This window comes from Pogona vitticeps, chromosome 4 (genome assembly GCF_051106095.1).
Source record: "Pogona vitticeps strain Pit_001003342236 chromosome 4, PviZW2.1, whole genome shotgun sequence".
NCBI classification, from domain to species: domain Eukaryota; kingdom Metazoa; phylum Chordata; class Lepidosauria; order Squamata; family Agamidae; genus Pogona; species Pogona vitticeps.
This window is the reverse complement of record NC_135786.1, coordinates 52,961,659-52,983,012: the sequence shown is the minus strand read 5'-3', so window position 1 is coordinate 52,983,012 and position 21,354 is coordinate 52,961,659. Positions and strand designations below refer to the sequence as shown.

General features: G+C 42.1%; 1 protein-coding gene and 2 long non-coding RNA genes across 6 annotated transcripts in view; 1 reads left to right on the top strand and 2 right to left on the bottom strand.

Annotated features, from left to right (window-relative positions):
- The window catches only part of SCUBE3 (signal peptide, CUB domain and EGF like domain containing 3), a 171,138-nt gene extending 155,640 nt beyond the window's left edge, over positions 1-15,498 (top strand). For all 4 annotated transcript variants that reach the window (XM_072997396.2, XM_072997394.2, XM_020796188.3 and 1 more), the window contains 8 exons: positions 2,207-2,410; positions 2,720-2,881; positions 4,256-4,423; positions 5,208-5,369; positions 5,822-6,019; positions 10,308-10,460; positions 12,007-12,086; positions 13,774-15,498. In XM_072997396.2, coding sequence (XP_072853497.1) covers positions 2,207-2,410; positions 2,720-2,881; positions 4,256-4,423; positions 5,208-5,369; positions 5,822-6,019; positions 10,308-10,460; positions 12,007-12,086; positions 13,774-13,923 — 1,277 coding nt within the window. In that variant the 3' untranslated portion in view covers positions 13,924-15,498. The remainder of the gene's footprint in view (positions 1-2,206; positions 2,411-2,719; positions 2,882-4,255; positions 4,424-5,207; positions 5,370-5,821; positions 6,020-10,307; positions 10,461-12,006; positions 12,087-13,773) is intronic.
- Positions 1-21,354, bottom strand: part of LOC144588991 (uncharacterized) — a 193,393-nt gene that overhangs the window by 92,703 nt on the left and 79,336 nt on the right. The window lies entirely within an intron of this gene.
- Positions 110-20,120, bottom strand: LOC110080385 (uncharacterized). The gene is made up of 3 exons (XR_012086322.2): positions 19,751-20,120; positions 11,942-12,060; positions 110-269 (listed from the first exon to the last, which is right to left on the bottom strand). It is a non-coding gene; the product is annotated as an uncharacterized LOC110080385 (long non-coding RNA).

Below are 21,354 nucleotides of genomic sequence, written 5' to 3'. Positions count from 1 at the left end.
CCATAGCCTAAGTTCTCTGCTGGTTCACAAAATTAAAGTTAAAATCATAAAACACATAAATACAATGAACAATGCAAAATCTAAAACAAAACAACAAACCCACAGAATAAAATGGACAGGAGGAAGGAGTCTTTAATCATCCAAAATTGCCACCCATGGTAATGTCATCTCAGCATTGGTGATTTTCAGTAATTAAAGGCTTCCTCTTCCCATCCTGCAGTTTCCATGGTTTCCAAATGATGAAAGGGATTACACCGGAGCTGTGGGCACTATGGGACAGAAGTAGGAAGTGTTCATTTCTGAACATTATTTATTTTATTGTATTTTTACCCCGCCTATCTGGTCAAACGACCACTCTACACTGGCTAATTAACACATTAATAGAGTTAATTTAACCTGGGTGAACATCATCAACCTTCTGCAATGTAACTGCTTGAATAGAATTTCAACCATTATCAGATTAGCATTTTAATCAAGGATCATAAAATTGTACCCATCACAAGAGTTATAATTAGTGTGTTCTGAGTTTTAAAGGCTCCCATTCATGCACATGGATGCATCTATCCATGTCACACCTTGTGGTATGTATAGAAAATTGCAGAAGAAGCACAATAAGCCCATTAATGTAGGAAGTCATTTGCAGTTCCACTTAGACCTCACAACAGAGGAAGAATTATTGGATACTTCTAGGAGCCATCTGTCTGGAAGCAGCCAAGGCCAAAACAATTCAAGTGCTGTATGTGACCTAGAATTCATAATTGACAATGTGCACAGTTACCAAAAAGGCTGGTGGCCACTGATCTCCATGGAGAGCTCATTCTTCACACAGCAAATGAATAACTTTAAGTTTATTGTATGTACATTGGAGAATACCTACACGATCTAAATTGAACATGTACTGTAGTAGCCAAGTGATGAGGAACTGTGGCAGGTCAGCTCTGGAAATTGTAGTTAAAAAAAATAAACACAGTTATGAGCTTAGATTGTGCTGCAGATATTCTGATATTCACCAAGAAGCACATGACAGGCAAGGAGCAAATGGATTGGATTTACAGTGGTGCCTCGCTTGACAAGGATAATCCATTTCAGCGAAATCGCTGTAGAGCGAAATCCTCATCAAGCGAAATAAAAAAGCCCATTGAAACGCATCGAAAACCACTCAATGCGTTCCAATGGGCTAAATACTTCAGCGTCCAGTGAAGATCCTCCATAGGGTGGCCATTTTCCGATGCCTGTGCAGTGAAAAATCTGTCCTAAAGCACAGCAGGGAGCCATTTTACACAGCGGGTGGCCATTTTGAAACCCGACGATCAGCTGTTTTGATTGTTGTAATGCGAAAAATCGGTTCCCGAAGTAGGGAACCAATCGTCGGGAAGTGAATTTTGCTCATTAAAACATTGTTTTGCGATCGCAAAAACCTCATTGTCGAGCGGATTTGTCATTTAATGAGGTAATCATTAAGCGAGGCGCCACTGTATATCTTAGTGAACCCCATGGAGTCTGCAAATGTTGCTTAAATTAATGGAACTGGGACAGTGAAGGAATGAAGGTTTCAAGAGCTTGGAAAATTCATTTTCCAGGCCATAAAGATGGCCTTTCTTCACCACAGTCCTTCAAATCCCAAAGTGAGCATGGACAGTACCTATGATGACTGAGGGATTATAAGAACTATAGTCTAAAGAAGTATCATTTCCAAATTCTAAAACTGCCAAATACTGTCCACTCTGACTGGATGTGGCTCTTTAAGGTCTCAGATAAAGGTTGTGCTACCTGAGATCCTCTTAACCGGAGATTCCAGTAATTGCATCTGGACCTTCTGAATAATGAAATAGATAATACTAATCTTAGAATGGCAAAGCTGGAATATAAAATGTATACTTTTCCACAGAGCTGTGGCCCTTTTCTCTAGAATCAGACTAGATCAGACAGTGTTGAATTAAAGGGGCATAGTTCAGATCCACTATGAAGATACAAATCTTGTCTGGTTTCAATAGGATCAAGTACTTACATGGGAAACTACCAGACATCAGGGCTAGAAATTGATCCCACCTGAAATCTTGGATAGCCATTCCCAATCAGAGATAAGAGTGCCAGATGGACCGATGATCTGACCCAGTCTAAGATAGCTTCCTATGTTCTTTTAAACTGCTGGAAATGACTTTCTTCGTTTTGGAGCATGGTTTCAGCAGTCTCCTTTCCTCTCCAGCCAGCTGCAATCTGAACTGTGTGCGTCAGAAGGTGGAGAAAAAACTGAAGTCTGCTATCAAAGCTTTGAAAAAATCCATAAACCAGGAACGATTCTTGATCCGCTTTTCAGGAATGGAATATGAGGTGGCACGGAAGCTGAGCATGACTCCTGAGAGGCAGGAGAACTGTGGGCCAGGACAACAGAGACTGGGATCAAAGTGTGGTAAGGAAAAAAACTGAATCCCTTTGGGAATGAGGAAAGGAAGAGTTGAAAGAGCCATTTGCCAATTAACTGCAAGCCTATAGTGCCACACCGCTGCTCTGACTTCCTTGTTGCCAACTCTAGCATGTATATTAGCCGCATGTGCTTATGGATAATACAGTTACCATGCTCATTTGTTTGAGGACCTGAACTTTTTCACTGGAACTTGGGCAGGTGGGCATCCTAGGGTCTCTGTCCTACGAGAAAGACAAGTATTCTCATGGGTGTTGTCTTTTTCCTGTGTCACTAGCACATTTGCCTCTCTCTTAGTTAGCTGCCTGCAAGGAACGTATTACCATGGCCAGATGGAGCAGTGTGTCCCTTGCCCTCCAGGGACGTACCAGGAGAAAGAAGGCCAGCTTTCCTGTGACCTTTGCCCTGGAAGTGATGCTTATGGGCCAGCTGGAGCAACCAATATAAGCGCCTGTGCAGGTACAGGGATAACCTAAGCCTGTAGCTGAGGTTCAGTGTTCTAGTATACTTAAAAACCCACCCTGAACTGGCAACTGTAGCACTAGGAATGTGGACCCATTAGTGACCCTAGCAAAGGGAATGTGCATCCTCAAAAATGACTTCATTGTTCCCCTTCCATGCCAAAAAAAGACACAAGAGGTGCAAGTACCTGGCATTATACAGTAGTAGCTAGTATGTAAACATGTAAGTAGTACAGTGGGGTCTCTACTTAAGAATGTCCCTACTTAAGAACAATCCAACTTAAGAACAGCTCCATTTGCTAAATTTTGCTTCTACTTGAGAACAGAAATCCAAGATAAGAACAGGAAAAAAACCTTTCCTGCTCTTTTTTAAACCTTAGGTCATCTTAGGTTAAAAAAAAAATTCTCCCCCTAGTGGTAGAGTACGTATTAACCAGCTTTGCATTAGTTCCTATGGGAACTAATGCTTCAATGTACGAACGCACCTCTACATAACAAAAAAACAGCCAGAACGGATTAATTGGTTTTCAGTCCATTCCTATGGGAAATTTTGCTTCAACTTAAGAACGTTTCAACTTAAGAACGCCATTCCAAAACCGATTAAGTTCTTAAGTAGAGGTTCCACTGTAGTTTCTATGGACGGAAAAGAGCAGATACGGATTAAATGGTTTTCAATGCATTCCTATGGGAAATGCAGATTCAACATAAGAACTTTTCAACTTGAGAACCACCTTCCAATACAGATTAAGTTCTTAAGTGGAGACCCCTCTGTAGTAGCGTCCAGTAGTACTATGTAAGCATTGAATTTTCTACAGTAGTATCTGTAGGTGCCCTCCAGAAAAGGGCCTCTGATTCACAAGAGGCCATAGCTATACATATATTTCAAACTATTTGTGAATTTTTGGAAACCGAGAGGGGTATAACTGTTGTGTTTAATTGCAGTCAGAAGTAGGGCAGTATGGGTGACAAAGACAGGCAAGAAAGTATGCTCTCTGACAACTCTTCTGGAATTACAAACTCTTCTGTAATGCAGCAATGAGTAAAATAAAAGATTCAGTTTTGAGATGCTGTAAGCACTGAATCGTGTGGCTTCATTACCCATTTTATCCAAATCTGCTCCACCTCCAGGACTTGGATAAATGGCTGTGATGGTGGCTTTTCTCCTCCATCCCATGGCATGATTGCATTCCAGTACAAAAGTTGCCCCTAGGCAATTTCTGGGATGGTGGATGGCTCCCATGGTGCTCTCCCATGGCTCCATTTATTATATACTGCATGTTGCATGTGGCTGATATATTAGAATTGAAACATGTGGGGTTTTCATCTAGTTAATGAGTATGAGTACCATTTTTTCCTCCTGAATGGCCCATAGGTCAGTGTCCCCCTGGCCACTACTCTGTAGATGGTTTCAGACCCTGCCAACCATGTCCACGTGGCACCTACCAACCTGAAGCTGGCCGAGCTTTGTGTTTCCAATGTGGCGGAGGACTGAACACCAAGCATGATGGAGCCATTTCCTTCCAGGACTGTGATACTAAAGGTATATTGTGGGCTGTGAGCAGAGACCTGAGAATACACTTGGTTCCTGTGCTGAGTACCTAGGGGAGGGAAAGAGCACAGGCAGGCCATTCCCCTCTGTTCATTTTGTCTTTAGTGGATTCATCACCCTCATCTCTTCCAGTTGTGAATCCTGCTAGCACTTTAGATGTTCAGTATGTCTGTATTCTCCAACAGCTGTTAGCACTTCAGATGGTCAGCCTGCCAGAATAGTGTGGCTGGAGATGGAAAGGCTGGAGGGCAGCCTAGTAGCTAAGAAACTGAACTATGAACCATGATGTCCCTGGTTTGAATTTTGCATCAATCATGAACATAGTAGATGCCTTTAGGCAAACCATTCTTCCTCAACCCCTAACCTTAAATGGTTGTTTGAAATGTTATAATCAATAATGCACGGGAAACATTTGAAAGAGCTATGCAAATGGATGATGATGGATAAATTAATAAATAGGACACATGCATTGTAAATGTTGGGTTTTTGCAAAATATTCATCTTGTATGTTGGATGAGAACAATGATATTATTGGAATCAATGTACAGAAATAATTAACTTCTAGACTGAGAGCCTATTTTATAATCATGTTTAACAGGCATCTCATTATACTTACAGAATTAATGCCCAGTACTGCCTTCCTAATAAAAGAGATGCCACTACCAAAATGCTAAAAATGACTTTTCTGTTATAGTAATATTTACTGATCTTCAACAAATGGTTGAGTAGCTGGATTGCTGGTCTCTAACACTTTTTTCTTCTGTTCAATATATAGTTCAATGCTCCCCAGGCCATTATTATAACACCAGTGTCCATCGCTGCATCCGCTGTGCTGTAGGCACATATCAGCCAGACTTTCGTCAGAACTACTGCATCACATGCCCAGGGAATACCACCACAGACTTTGATGGGTCAACCTCCGTATCACAGTGCAAAAGTATGCTTCACTATCTATAGCTTGTGTCGAATTCAGAGGGAGAGAGGAATGTGGACTTGATATTGCTATGTAGAGAAGTTACTCATTATAATTACTTTCATATCCTTGGAGTCTGTTTTCTTGACCTCCTGTTGCTTTTCATTATGCCAGTAGATTTGTTCATGAACAAATCCTTCTGTCTCTCTCTCTCTCTCTCTGTTGACTCACAACACGTACATGCATATATATGCATTATAAGGCATATTGAGTGATGTGGAGGGGTTTGTATAGTTCTGTCACCTCGCAGTGCCAAGGCCATGTCTCAAATTGCCCTTGCCAACCAATTAGTTTTGGTTTCTTACTGATGTAACTGCCCAGAGTAGACCCTTGGTCTAGATGGCTGGGATAGAAATCTAATAAATAAATACATAAAGAAAGAAATTTTGTAGTAATCCCTGCATGTTTCCTTGTAGATCGACAGTGTGGAGGGGAGTTGGGTGAGTACACTGGTTATATTGAGTCTCCCAACTACCCTGGAAACTATCCTGCAAATGTGGAGTGCACTTGGAACATCAACCCTCCTCCAAAGCGCAAGATTCTCATAGTGGTGCCTGAAATCTTCCTGCCATCTGAGGATGAATGTGGCGATGTCTTGGTTATGCGGAAAAATTGTAGGTAACCAAATGCTGTGCTGGTGGTGTGCAGAGTAATGGGGTAGTGGGAACCACCCTAGATTCTCTCTTCCAGAGTTTCTGGGGAGTGGAAACCTAGAAAGCAGCAAAGAACCTGGCACCTTGTCAGCACCAATAAGTGCTCATGCCAAAGTGGTTTGTCAAGGAGATGGGAGGGAGCAATGCTGATTCATTGTATGCCTGAATGACTGAGGACCAAGCCATAGAATTATTCGTTTTGTGGGACCTGCTGTCACATGATCCTTGTTGAACTGGCAGCAATGCAATTTATCCCCAGCCCATCTGCCATGGTGCTCTTGCAAACCAGAAGCACCTTCCTGCAGCAAGCCATTGTCATGTGTGAAGAATAAAGGATCTGGCATATGCTGCCAGAACAGTTCTTGGGGGCAGCAGGGTGTGTGGAATTGATTATTTATTTTATTTAGTTTGGTTTGGTTTTTATACCACTCCATTAGTGAAAACCAACTACTCTGGGTGGTTTACAGAATAAAATTAGTAGTAGTAGCGGTAGTAAGGTAAAGGTAGAGTTCCCCTTGACAAATGTCCAGTTGGGTCCGACTCTAGGGGGTGGTACTCCTCCCCGTTTCCAAGCCGTAGAGCCAGCATTTGTCTGTAGGCAGTTTCCATGGTCACGTGGCCAGGGTTACCTTCCCACCTATTTATCTACTCACATTTTTACATGCTTTCGAACTGCTAGGTTGGCAGGAGCTGGGACAAGCGATGGGAGCTCACTCCGCTGCATGGATTCAAACTGCTGATCTTTTGCCCTTGCAGCCCAGAGGCTTTGTGGTTTAACCTGCAGCGCCACCCACAGCCCTAGCAGTGGTAGTAGTATCGGACTAAAACTCCCACAATCCCTTAACCAGCATGGGCACTGGTTGGGAGCTGTAGTCTTGAAGAGTAACTTTTGGACGTTCTGTGCTAGTTTCTCTAGACTGACACACCTAATGTTGACATACTATCTTATGGGATACTGGGGTAGCTATAAAAATATAGACTAGGAATAAATACATAATGTGGATAAGGTTTTTTAAAAATGTATATAAAGTCTTTTTTTTTAAAGGTGTTTTTTGTTTGCTTGCATTTTTCTTTTTTATTTAAATAAAAAATAATTTTGTGAATTAAAAAGGGCTTCAACTAAGGGCTCAACAACACATTGTAATACTCCTATTTATTCGTCAAGTTTGGCATGATTGAAAGTGAATAGGAATTTAATGCATTTGCATCAGTTCAGAAGCTGTGATCACTTGAGTGATGCGGAAGAGTTTGTAGCTGTTTTATTTGAAGCCATTCCATCCAGCTAGAGCATAAGTGAGAGAGGTGGGGCAACAGGGAAAGTGAGGGCCATTTGAATCCTGCCCTCCTTAAACCTGGTGACTGAATCTGCTTGTTTTCCTCTTCACTTCCCATTCTGTTCCTAGTGCTAGGGCTCTGAGGAAACCCTAACACTAGGGCAAGGAATCAACAGAGAGAAAGAAGGAAATTACGAATCACCCCTTGTTTGCTGTTTTTAAGGTAACTCTGATGTAACCATGCTGCCTGCAAATCTGGATAGTCACAGCAGAACTACCTTTGTCGTCGTTTAGTCGTGTCCGACTCTTCGTGACCCCTTGGACCAGAGCACGCCAGGCCCTCCTATCTTCCACTGCTTCCCGTAGTTGTGTCAATTTCATGTTGGTTGCTTCACAGACACTGTCCAGCCATCTCATCCTCTGTCGTCCCCTTCTCCTCTTGCCGTCACACTTTCCTAACATCAAAGTTTTTTCCAAGGAGTCTTCTCTTCTCATGAGATGGCCAAAGTACTGGAGCCTCAGCTTCAGGATGTGTCCTTCCAGTGAGCACTCAGGGTTGATTTCCTTAAGATTTGATAGGTTTGTTCTCCTTGCAGTCCAGGGGACTCTCAAGAGCCTCCTCCAGCACCACAATTCAAAGGCATCAATTCTTTGGCGGTCTGCTTTCTTTATGGTCCAGCTCTCACTTCCATACATCATGACAGGAAAAACCATAGCTTTGACTAGTCGGACGTTTGTTGGCAAGGTGATGTCTCTGCTTTTAAAGATGCTGTCAAGGTTTGTCATCGCTTTCCTCCGAAGAAACAGGCGTCTTTTAATGGTTGTTGTGGGTTTTTCGGGCTTCTTGGCCGTGTTCTGAAGGTGGTTCTTCCTAGGCGTCTTTTAATTTCGTAGCTGCTGTCTCCATCTGCAGTGATCATGGAGCCCAAGAAAGTAAAATCTGTCACTGCCTCCATATCTTCCCCTTCAATTTCCCAGGTGATGGGACCAGTGGTCATGATCTTAGTTTTTTGATGTTGAGCTTCAGACCTTTTTTGCACTCTCCTCTTTCACCTTCATTACAAGGTTCTTTAATTCCTCCTCACTTTCTGCCATCAGAGTGGTATCATCTGTATATCGGAGGTTGTTGATATTTCTTCCGGCAATCTTAATTCCAGTTTGAGATTCCTCCAGTCCAGGCTTCCGCATGATGTATTCTGCATATAAGTTAAATAAGCAGGGAGACAATATACAGCCTTGTCGTATTCCTTTCTCAATTTTGAACCAAACAGTTGTTCCATACCCAGTTCTAACTGTTGCTTCCTGTCCCACATAGGTGGTCAGGCATTCCCATTTCTTTAAGGACTTGCCATAGTTTGCTGTGGTCCACACAGTCAAAGGGTTTTGCATAGTCAATGAAGCAGAAATAGATGTTTTTCGGGAACTCTCTGGCTTTCTCCATAATCCAGCACATGTTAGCAATTTGGTCTCTAGTTCCTCTGCCCCTTCAGAATCCAGCTTGTACTTCTGGGAGTTCTCGGTCCACATACTGCTGAAGCCTACCTTGTAGGATTTTGAGCATAACCTTGCTAGTGTGTGAAATGAGTGCAATTGTACGGTGGTTGGAGCATTCTTTGACACTGCCTTTCTTTGGGATTGGGATGTAGACTGATCTTTTCCAATCCTCTGACCACCGCTGAGTTTTCCAAACTTGCTTGCATATTGAATGTAGCACCTTAACAGCATCATCTTTTAAGATTTTAAATAGTTCCACTGGGATGCCATCACCTCCACTGGCCTTGTTGTTAGACAAGCTTTCTAAGGCCCACTTGACTTCACTCTCCAGGATGTCTGGCTCATTGTCAGCAACTACATTATCTGGGTTGTCCGGGATATCCAAATCTTTCTGATATAATTCCTCTGTGTATTCTTGCCACCTCTTCTTGATGTCTTCTGCTTCTGTTAGGTCCCTCCCATTTTTGTCCTTTATCATGTTCATCTTTGCACAAAATGTTCCTCTAATATCTCCAATTTTCCTGAACAGATTTCTGATTTTTCCTTTTCTGTTATTTTCCTCTATTTCTTTGCATTGTTCATTTAAGAAGGCCCTCTTGTCTTTCCTTGCTATTCTTTGGAAGTCTGCATTCAATTTTCTGTAACGTTCCCTATCTCCCTTGCATTTTGTTTCCCTTCTTCTCTCTGCTATTTCTAAGGCCTCGTTGGACAGCCACTTTGCTTTCTTGCATTTCCTTTTCTTTGGGATGGTTTTTGTTGCTGCCTCCTGGACAATGTTACGAGCCTCTATCCAAAGTTCTTCAGGCACTCTGTCCACCAAATCTAGTTCCTTAAATCTGTTCTTTACTTCCACTTGTATTCATAAGGGATTTGGTTTAGATTATACCTGAGTAGCCCAGTGGTTTTTCCTACTCTCTTCAGTTTAAGCTTGAATTTTGCTATGAGAAGCTGATGATCAGAGCCGCAGTCAGCTCCAGGTCTTGTTTTTGCTGACTGTATAGAGGTTCTCCATCTTTGGCTGCAGAGAATATAATCAATCTGATTTCGATATTGCCCATCTGGTGATTTCCATGTATAGAGTCGCCTCTTGTGTTGTTGGAAAAGAGTGTTTGTGATGACCAGAACTACCTTAAGAAGCAGCAAACAGGGCAAACTGCCAGTCCTCCTCCCCTCTTTGCTGATTCCCGTATGTTTAGCTGAAGCAAATTCATTCAGGGAAATCCGACTTCCCTGGTGCAGCTTCACAGCAGATCCATTCACATTTTTCCTGTATGTGGTCACACTGTCACTTTGATCTCAGTGGTCTATTGTCCTCAGCAAAGCCAGAAGAAAGGAAACAAAAAGAATCCTGCCTAAATTGCTTAAAGAGATTCCTCTTTGGTCTGCCACCTCAGATGTTTTAATGCAATCTACTTGTAGGTGTGGGCAATATATTATTGTGGCCAATACATGGCTTGCTTCTGTTCTTATCTTTTCTACAGCTTCTCCTTCATCCATCACAACTTATGAAACATGTCAGACATATGAGAGGCCCATAGCCTTCACAGCTAGGTCCCGGAAGCTGTGGATCAACTTTAAAACCAGTGAAGCAAACAGTGCCAGAGGTTTCCAGATCCCCTATGTCACTTATGATGGTAAGTAGGAGGAAGACTACAGGCGAGTGTACAACTTGCTCCCAGTAGAGACCCCTCAGTGCAAGGTAAAAACATCTGGAAGATTACTGCACCTCCTGGTTTTTATCATTATATTGCCATCCATTCTTGATCTGCTTTTGTTGTCTATGGGATGTCTATGGATACACATGGACTGAGATACCTGGTGTGCTGTAGTGTGTAGAATGATGGACTAGGACTTAGAAAGCTTGAGTTTAAATCCCTGCTCAGTCATGGAAACTCACTTAGGGTGTGAATGTGGTAAAACCACTCCTCAAATGGTAAAACCACTTACTTACATTGAAAGTTCTATTAGGGTCACTGTATGTTTTGCATAGTACGTCCTAGCATGGAAGATCCAAGCATAATTTAGAATGGAAAAACTCCCTCTGCATTCAGAATATGACTTAATGCAGTTCTGTAAACAGCTGTACAGACCATTTCTGTTCTAATAAGAGGCCTGCATAAGTAAACTGCAAGGCTCAGCAATTAAGATTGAAAAGCAGCTATTAAAACAGTAGAAAGTTTAATTAAGGAGTACAGAAATCTATCATTTGCTCTTTGGTTCACTGTTCTAGCTTTAATAGTCCATGCCCTTTCATGGTGCTCACTAGATTTACATAGATCTTCATTCCTCTTCCTCTGATTTAATATGGATTCTGGATTGTCTAATATTCTGTAAATGTGGTCTCACTCTCATCATATTCAGCAAGCATGGCTACTGGTAATTGTAATCCAGAAATCGGGGGGGGGGGTATCAGGTTGGGGGACATTGCTATAGAGCTAGGTTGCTGCTTAATAAACTGCTTAAAGAACTTCATATGCCCAAATCATAGTACAGTTGGAAGCTACAACCCCTCCCTCCTCATGCCATTCTCCCAATGTCAGGATCTTTCCTCCTCTCACTTGACTGACCCCTTGTCCTTTGAATTCTTTGCCACTGGACTCATAACTCATGCCTGCTGTTGCCATGACCATCTCTTTTTCTTTCTGACTTGCATTAGACTTAGCTGTCAGTGTAAAGAGAGAGGGAAGAAAAAAGTCCCTAACTTGAATGTCTTCTTTTAATTGTCCAGTAAGCAGGTACAGCCCTTGAACTGGTATCTGGCTGCACTCCCTTACAACATCTTTAGCTATTTCAAAAGTGGAAATCTGTGCTCTCATAGACATTAGGGGGAAATAAAGATTTATTTATTTATTTATTTATTTATTTATTTATTTATTTATTTATTTATTTATTTATTTATTTGATTTGATTTGATTTGATTTGATTTGATTTGATTTGATTTGATTTGATTTATACCCCGCCCATCTGGTCTAAAAGACCACTCTAGGCAGCTATGAATATACTGTTACCAAACAGAATACATTGTTACCAAACAAAGAATATGCTGTTACCAAACAAAAAGGTCATCAATGCAAGTATGCAGAATAAAATAGTCATTTTTCTGTTGCTGAAGTACCTTATGTTCATTGACTGTCTTTCTTTCCTTGCTGTCTCTTTGATTTTTCCCTCTCATCAATGCAGAGGATTATGAACAGCTGGTGGAGGACATTGTACGGGATGGCAGATTGTATGCATCTGAAAATCATCAAGAAATATTGAAGGTGAGACTACTTTCTTAGCTCATAAACCTGTAGAACATACAGTATACGTAGGATTCCTAGGCTTGAGACCTTAGAAAGTTCTTTGTTGCAGATGGGGAAGTCCCTATCAAGATTAGAGAGAAAATAAAAGGATTGTCCAAATCATGGTATCCTTTTGAATCATATTGTGGCGGAAGGCCCACATCACCCCTGTCTATCATAGCTGAAACTCAAGTGCAGGAGCCTATGAGAAGACAGGAGTGGCGGAGTCATTAGGACAGTTAGACAGAGGGAGGCAGTTAGAGAGAGGGAAAAAAAGAATAGGGAGCTGATGGAGAGTTAGAGAAGAGAAGAGAAGGGGTGGAGAGTGGAGAGAGAATGAGGAGAGTTGTGAAAGAGATAAATTGATTAGTCAAGATAAAGAGATAGTCAGATATTATTAATGAGTTGGTTAATGTGAATAAATAAATACAACACATGAATAAGCAAATGTGTAAGCAAATATAAGAAGTTTTAGTGAGTGATCTTACACAATGATAAAAGAACATCTGTGATTTAAATACCAAAAATATATTGGCAGCACATGTCTGATGCATATATGGGGCAGTGTGGGTGAGAGATATTCACTGTGGTGGCAGTGGAAGAAAGACAAAACATATCCAGAGAGTGAACCTTGGTTTGGGGGAAACAAACCAGGAACACTGGGTGGAACGTCACACATATGCTTAACATAATTTAAACTTAGCCCTAAGTCATGCTCCCACCTTTCACTGCTGCATATTACCGGGGGGGGGGGGAGGAGGGAGGAGGATAAGAGAGGGATGTGGATTGATGCTCTCATGCCATCATATCTTTCTGTAACTCTCTTCCAATAGGTTTACTTTCCAAACAGGTTTAACAAAGTTGAATAATCAGAAAAGCTGTGACAAATCAGGTCCTTTTGTAGTAGCCTTCCCACATCAACATGGTAATGAGAATGACTCCAATTGGAATCTTACTCTTAGTACACTTAAGCCACATCTGTGAATTACAGGAAAATATGTGTGCTATAGATCTTTCCTTCCATGACTTCCCACTAAAGAGTCCCTGAAAAAAAATACATGACACGATATTGTCACTTTAATGTTTCTCCTGTCCTCTTCTCTAACTACCCATGTGGATTTGAGGGCAGCAAGGTGGATGTAACAAAGAAACAATAACATGAGAATGTTATATCAATGCCCCATCAATGACTGGGGAATACTATTGGTGCTGATAAATCTCTCCATAACATGCAGTCTGGGTCTAGACAGACTGTATTGTCTCCTCTTTCTGGTATTTCGCTGGAAAATTTCTTGCTGTGTTCAAAATGGCTTAAACTGCACAAGATAAGTTATTGAATCAGTATATGCTGATCCTCTTCTCAGCCTTGCCACTTATACAGCAAAGGTGGCATTGACTTCCAGGGTGGTCATCTGACTGTCAAGGTAAACCTTTTGGACTTCTTCATTTGACCCTGCACACTGACAAGAAGGTAAAAGTGAATATTACAAGAGTGAAGAATGTGTGGCTTTCTAGAAGTCATGGGACTACAACTCATATTATCCCTCACTGAGGGCTATGTTATCTGGAGCTGATGGAAGAGGCAGGTCAATAATATGTGGACAGCCACATATTCCCCCGTCTCATCCTAAAACTAATGCAGCCATTTTGTTTGCTTTCTGTGCAGGACAAGAAGCTGATCAAAGCATTCTTTGATGTGCTGGCTCACCCACAGAACTATTTCAAATACACAGAGAAGCATAAGGAGATGCTGCCACGCTCCTTCATCAAACTCCTCCGCTCCAAAGTTTCCAGCTTTCTCAGACCTTACAAATAGCCTCATGAAACTCTCACCAGCCTTTTGGGCTACTGGACAGCCAAGAAAACTTCTTCCTACACTTATTCTTATTTTTCCCAATGACTTTTTCTACAAATACAGCCCCCCCCCTCCCACTACTCGTTATGCAGATGACTCTAACCATTGGTCTTTCTTTGGCTTTTCTTCAGACTAAATTCTCCTATGACTTTATCTGTGGAAGGAATCTGGCAGCCATGAGGAACATAAAACCCATCCTATGTGCTTTCTGTACTAGAGTCTTAGCCTAAGGAGATTACATATTCCAGTAAGTGGCGCACTCTTTGCAAGTGGCCTCTACTGGGACTTGTCTCTCCAGGGCAGTTTCATCCTTCTCTCATATATGCCCGTTAAGTGCAGTCCTTTGTGCTGCAGGTCAGTTACCAAAGAAATTACTGGGTACATTTCTCCACATGACTGTCAGCTTCTAGAAAGTAACATCCCGGCTACCTATCATGCCTCTACTTCTGGGACACAGGTGAAATGGGAGATGTTGAGCTGCTGCTAAGCAACAAAATTGGTCCAGGTGAACTTTTTTTGTAAAGAACAACTGGGGGGGGAGGGAGAGGACAACTGGAATGCAGAAGGTTATGCCTTATTTATCAGACTGTTGTGCTTTTAAAGAAAAATAAATAAATAAAGCACAGTCTTGCAGAAAGCATCGGACAAAAAAATAATAATGGTCAGGAATAAGATCGTATAAAAGACGATGATGTATCACAGAAGTGTGAAAGAAAATGGCCCATGTTTTATGTGATGGCAAGTTTGGTGATTAGAACAGCATTATTTCATGACTGAGTCTGACTTTTGCATTTGAAGAAAGCATGGCCTAGCCACGTTCTGGTGTGGAATGATGTGTGGAAAAAGGTGGGGGAAAACCTGGTGGAAAGTGTGACTTTCCAATGTGTTTCCTCCCCCATGGACATTTGTGCTGTGAGATCATACTTCTTATAAGCTCTGCCAAAGAGTAACTCGATGTCAAAAAAAAGCAAGCAGTGTGAAGGGCAGGAGTGAATGTTTGTGCACTAGGATGTTCTCCTTTCTACCTTTTTCATATTATTAAGTGCAATCATTTTGAGTTGTCTTTATATTATTTAGAGGGAAATTTTTTCTACTAGAAACTACAATATTTATACCTGCCTGAGAAAAGAGAATGTATGTGTGTGTGTGCATGTGTTAAGAAAATGAAACAGAAAAAACAAACAAACAAGGAGTTGGCAAAATTATGACTAAATGTGACTTAAGTTTTCAGTTCTTGGAATCTTTTGTTTTCCTCACCACAGTAAATTCCAAAGTAAATCCAGAAGAGTGAGCTTGGTTACCCTGTAACTGATGAAGATATAAACTTTCTGGAAATTACTTTTTAGCCACAAGCAACTCTTCAGAGGCGCGTCAATTCAAATATTGGCAAAGGCAACTTCAGAATTTACACAAGGGACCACGTACTGGAGTCCATCCCCATGTTAAATTCTCCTACACGTGCAATGCCTAACCTTCAACATTTCAGAGAAGTTAGCTTTGCCAGAAAAGGAGATATTTATATATTCTGTCCAGAGACCCTCCATTTGTGTACTGAAGTGCAATAATTCCCTTTGTGAATGTTTTACGCTAGGCTCTGATTTCTAAAACAAGAGACACTGGGACTCAGGTCTCCTGAGAGGCCACCTCGCCCACCTGAAAGCCTTTTCTTCTAATTGTAGTAACTGCAGATTCCTTGTGCTCAAAGGCTCTCGTGTTTTCTCACATCCCATGGTAGAACCCAACACTGGACAAAGGTTTTGGGGTTAGCTGTGGTGAGTGGTGGCTGATATTAAACCTAACCAGTATGTCATATGCGTCAATTCAGAATTTCCCTACAAGTGATCTATTATTGATCCATATTCAAGTGCAAATACTAGTGGTCAGACCCTAATTTATAGTGGTATAATTGTTGCCTTTTCTGAGCCATGATGTGAAACTAACAATCAGAATTGTTATCTAAACAACTCTTGCATGGGTAAGATCATCTCCATTTGCTGTACTGGTACTAATGCTTTTCTAATGGGGTGTTAATAGTTTGCTATTTCTTCCTTTTAACCTAATCTCTAAAAAAAACTAGTTTCCTCAAATTCAGTGGGATTATTTCAGCAATAACATGGAATTGTCTTGAGGTTGACACAACTTTGGCCAGATATTCTCATAATATTTAGTAGTTAGGACTTAGTATTCAGCACTAATCTTATCAGATGCAGCTATTTTCTACCACATTAAAAGCATTTGTTTATCAGTGAAGTGGGGGGATGCCAAAATAGTGTATGCTGTGGAGGAACATAAAACAAAAGAAAAAATAAGCTCTGAAGACAAAACTTGTGTGTAGAATTTGGCTTAGATCTCCTATCTTATTTCTGTTTTTTCCTAATTCAAATGTAGAAAATCGAAAGATTTGGAAATTTAAAAATTAATCTCAGCATAGGAAACATACTAAATTTAAACAGAGCTGAAATATTTATAACTGCATTGTGCAGTATGCCACAGTCTGTTCATTCCTGCAGAATAATGATTTAGTGATCAAAAAGGTATAGTCCATAACGTTATTTGCACTTGATAAAAGAAATTGTATCTGAACTTGTAAAAAGAAAAGTTTGCATTTCATATTGTCTTTTTTTTTAATTATTAAATGAAATTTCTTGGTGTTGTGTTATCTTTAAGATTTGGTTTCTACTCTCTTTTTGTAAACTTGTAATGCATTTACAACTTGGAATTTTGTTCATTTCCAGCTGCCCACTGCCCCCCCATCTCTCTCTTTCTTGTTCCTCTTTAGAAACTGACTCATCCTGTCAGTATACAGCTTAGAGATGCAAAGACCTACATGTGTTTTAGAAACTGCATTTCCTCTATCTTGTTCCATGTCGCTTTGTTGTTGGTAGTGTTTATTGTTGCTTGGTGACAGGAGATGACGAGATTCACCATCCCAGCTGTCTAGCACTAAACCACTACACTGCTTCAGTGCTCTACTAGTACCTGTCAGAGAACCAGTATCATCAACAACAATAGCAAACAAGTAAAGACATAATGGGGGCTGGCTGTCTATGCCTGCCTGCTGTGCTGCTGTCATCCATATGGAAAAGGGTGTGCTAGACTCTGCATCTGCACAAGAGGAGGAAGTGCTTTGTAAAAGCAAAAGCCATTTGCCTATCTCTGCAGTTCCAGTTATATGCACAAGACTGCAAACAATCAGGCAGGAACTAAAGATATGGAAGGTGGAAAATGGAAGGGTGTTGTGGAACCGTCATGTTAGCCCTATGGGTTTTGAATCTGCCCAACAGCAGAAGCCTAGACTGGAGGCAAGGACTGGAAAGCAGCAATCAATATACCCTATTAATTCAAGTGCACTACTCTGGGTGGTTTGCAATCAACTAAAACAATAACTATAAATAAAAAAAACAACAAAGTAACAGTCAACACATCAAGTAGTGGAAATAGAAAATTAAATACTGCATGGGATATAACCATATAGAACAGCAAGGAACAGATCATGCAGGGTTGCCAGAAAAGGCCTCTCTGTACATAAAGCAATGTGTCAAATATCTTTTGAAGGATGGGAGGGAGGGGGCTAGGTACAGTTCCGCCAGCAGTTGGTTCCATAGCATTTATTTATTTATTTATTGGACTTATATACCGCCCCATAGCGCTACAAGCACTCTCTGGGCAGTTTACAATTTTTTAATTATACAGGCTACACATTGCCCCCCCAGCAAGCTGGGTACTCATTTTACCGACTTCGGAAGGATGGAAGGCTGAGTCAACCTTGAGCCGGCTACCTGGGATTTGAACCCCAGGTCGTGAGCACAGTTTTAGCTGCAGTACAGCGTTTTAACCACTGCGCCACGAGGCTCTTGGAGCTATCGCAGTGGAGCTATTGCAAAGAAAACCCTACTTCTAGTAGAGGATTTCTTGGCCTCTCTTGGAGTGGCAACCCAGAGGATCATGACCTGGGAGGACCTAGTGAGTCAGGTGGATGACCGTTGGAGGAGGCACTCTGACAGGTAATGCAGTCTGAAACAGTGAAGGACTTTATAAGTGATCATCAAAACCTTGAATCTGATCTGAGATGCAACATGTAACCAGTGCAGATGAGCCAAGATTGGGGAGATGTGGTCAAACCTGCACATGTCAGCCACTAGTCTAGCTGCTGTGTTCTGGACCCATTACAATTTATATTCTATCTTCTTCTCAAAACAGTCTCAAGGAGGTTCGCAACAAACCTGACTTTTTGAAAAGATGCAGATAAAAAAGCACGAAGTTGTAATATTGAAATTAATCATGTTAAAAACCTAGTTGAATGAAAAGCTATAGAGAAGTATTATCAATAGAGTACAGCATTTGACTTTTAACATCCAAGTAGCCACTCAGCTGCCAAAGGTTTGACTGAATTTTCTTTTAATAAAAAATGTATTTTTCTCCTGGTCAGGAGAATGACAACAGAAAGGGGAGCAGTCTAATTCTCCTTGATAAGGAGTTTCAGAATCTGGGATCTCTTGGTGGCCTAGAAAGTCATTCTTATATCCTCACCAAATGTGCTTCTGAGGGTGGAGACTAAGATAACTGCAAGGTTCCCTAAACTCAAGCAGATTTATATGAGAAAATAATCCTTGAAACTGTCTGAGTTAGAGGTGCATAGAGTTGTGTTTTTGAACTACAACTCCCCAGAATTCACCAAGCAGCTTCTGTAGTCCAAAACTCCCTCACATTTCCCACTTCTAGTCTGAATGCAGGTTGTACAGAACTTATTTATTTATTCAGTTACAGAAATAAATCCCACTGGACAGTAAGGGACCTGTACAGAAATCCTGTGTATCTTTACTGAGATATAAACTACATGCAGTTCAATGAGATTGATTTCCAAATAAATGTAGTAGTAGTAGTAGTAGTAGTAGTAGTAGTAGTAGTAGTAGTAGTAGTAGTAGTAGTAGTAGTAATAATAATAATAATAATAATAATAATAATAATAATAATAATAATAATAATAATAATAATAATAATAATATCTATATTGCACTGTACATCAGAGCACATTCCAGTAAAATCAATAAACAAATATGCAAACACGATATTGAACAACATTTTTACACACACACGCACACACAATCAACCTAAAACTCCTTGGAATGGGCAATAATCCAAGAAGAATTAAACCAGTTAAAAATAGACTGGTCGGTCACCTCCCCCTAAATCTGACACCTATGGCTACAAATTGAACAGGCAGATTTTCAAACTTTATTTACATTTATCCAACTTTGTTTCCCTATGAAGGTGAATGCAGGTTGCACAGCACTTTGAATTATGTCAGGGGGGAGGGGGGAAGCCAATTAAGCAGTTGTAACAAGAGTCTCCAATGTCCCCTGTAAGTTTGCCCTGTCCACAGTTTGGCTGGAACGTTTTGGACCAGTTGAGGTTTCCACAAAGTTTGGAGTTTTCAAGGCAGGCAGTCCCAGACAGTCTATTACAATAATCCAAATATGATGGCAGTAGAAAACAGCAAGTCACTTGGCAGTTTTATATTCTCAATGCAAGATCTACACCAGCAATTTATTGGCCACTGACCAACAAGGACATGTTGCTTCCTAATCTAATCACCACCTAAAATTATCTCAAGGACTGAGTGATAAAGAAAGCCTGGTGACCTGTTTTTCTCTAACTAATGAGCCTGTGTACTCAGCAAGAAGGGATTAAAAAATCCACATTGAAAAATCCAAATTGTAGCTCTATGCTAAATATCGGGGGGGGGGGATCTGAAGTGTTAGAGCAGTAGAACAGCATAACCGCTTACCTCAGGTGAGTGCTCCAACACTGCAGGCATTCAAGAGAAAATTGGACAACCTTCTGCCAGATCTGTTTTGATTTGGATTCCTGCACAGAGTAGGCGATTGGACTCGATGGCCTTATAGGCTATGATTCTACGAGATGTACCCATAAATCTATGCCTAAGAAGACCACATCCACACTATTTGTTCAACTCTCCTTGCACCACAACACCCACACTGTCACCCAGCATCCACACAATGCAGGGCTGAAAGTACTGTCAACAGAGTCAAAGCAGGACAATTTTTAAAAAGTGTTTTCTGGGGGCTTCTACACTATTGCCAGATGTACTTCTCTTCTAATCTGCTCCACAGTAGCATCTGCTGTGTTGTTCTATGCTGATCCATGCACAGGGCCGGACTGGTCATCTGGAAATTCTGGCAAATGCCAGAAGGGCCGATGGTCAGAAGGCCGGTTCCTGCCAGCCATTCCCCCCCCCCCCGCCGCCGCCAACTGGCCCCATCCCTCCTCCTCCTCCTCCTCGTCCTCCTTCTCTTCCTTGGCGGGAACAGGACGACTGACTTCACGGGAGCCCCTTCGGAGACATGGGGCAGCGGAGCCCCGGCAGGCCTGCGCCGCCTGCTCTGCTCTGCCCTGGCCGCCCGCCGCCCTCGCTACCGTCAGCAGAGAAGGCGAGCCCCGCGGCGGTGGCAACGGCCACTGCCTCCCCTTCTGCTCCGCTCCTCTCCGCTCTCCTCTCGTTGCCGCAGCTTTACAAAAGCCGGGCGGGCGCCGCCTTGGCTCCCTTTTGCAGCCAATGGAGGGAGGCGGGAAAAAAGCAGCGGCGGCGGCCGCGGCGGCGGGCAGCCGAGCAACTCCGCGGCGTCTCCTGGTTCCCCGCGCGGCCCTCTTGGCGGAGCCGTGTGGCGCGCGCGGGCGCGCGAGCTGCACAGACGGGGGGAGCTGTGTTTGTGTGTGTGTGTGTGTGTGTGTGTGTGTGTAGACGCCGATGCCGCCTCGCTTTCAACCTGCCGCCCCTGTTCACCTTGGAGGTGCGGGGCTTGCTGAGGGGTGGCGGGAGAATAGCGGTGGGCAGACCGCCTGAAATGAGGAATACTGTATCGGCTATGAAGGAGCGACCTCAAAAATGCCCCGCCTTCAGCTGCCCTGCTGAGCTCTTGTAAACTTAAGCCTGTCGGGAGTCAGTCCATTTCATATTTGCTTTTCCTCTTTTCTTGCTGCCTTCCGCCTTTCCCAGGACGATTGTCTTTTCCACAGAATCCCACCTTCTCATGATGTGCCTAAAGTAAGACAGTCTCCGTTTTCTTCCTTTTTGCCTCCAGAGATAGATCAAGCTTGATTTGATCTAGGACCCACGGGGTATCTGCAAAGATTTCCTCCAGGAGCACATTTATGACAGAGCAGTGATTGGCATGACCTCCCTTCCCCTCATAAGGTTTTGAGAGGAGCATCTTGGTCCACAGGCTATGCCTGGTTACTCAGAAGTAAGCTCTATTTTGGTTGTTGTTTTTTTTCAGGCTGTTTGGCTGTGTTCTGGAGGTTTTTCTTCCTAACGTTTCACCAGACTCTGTGACCGGCATCCTCAGAGGACAGAAGTGGCTGTCTGTGACT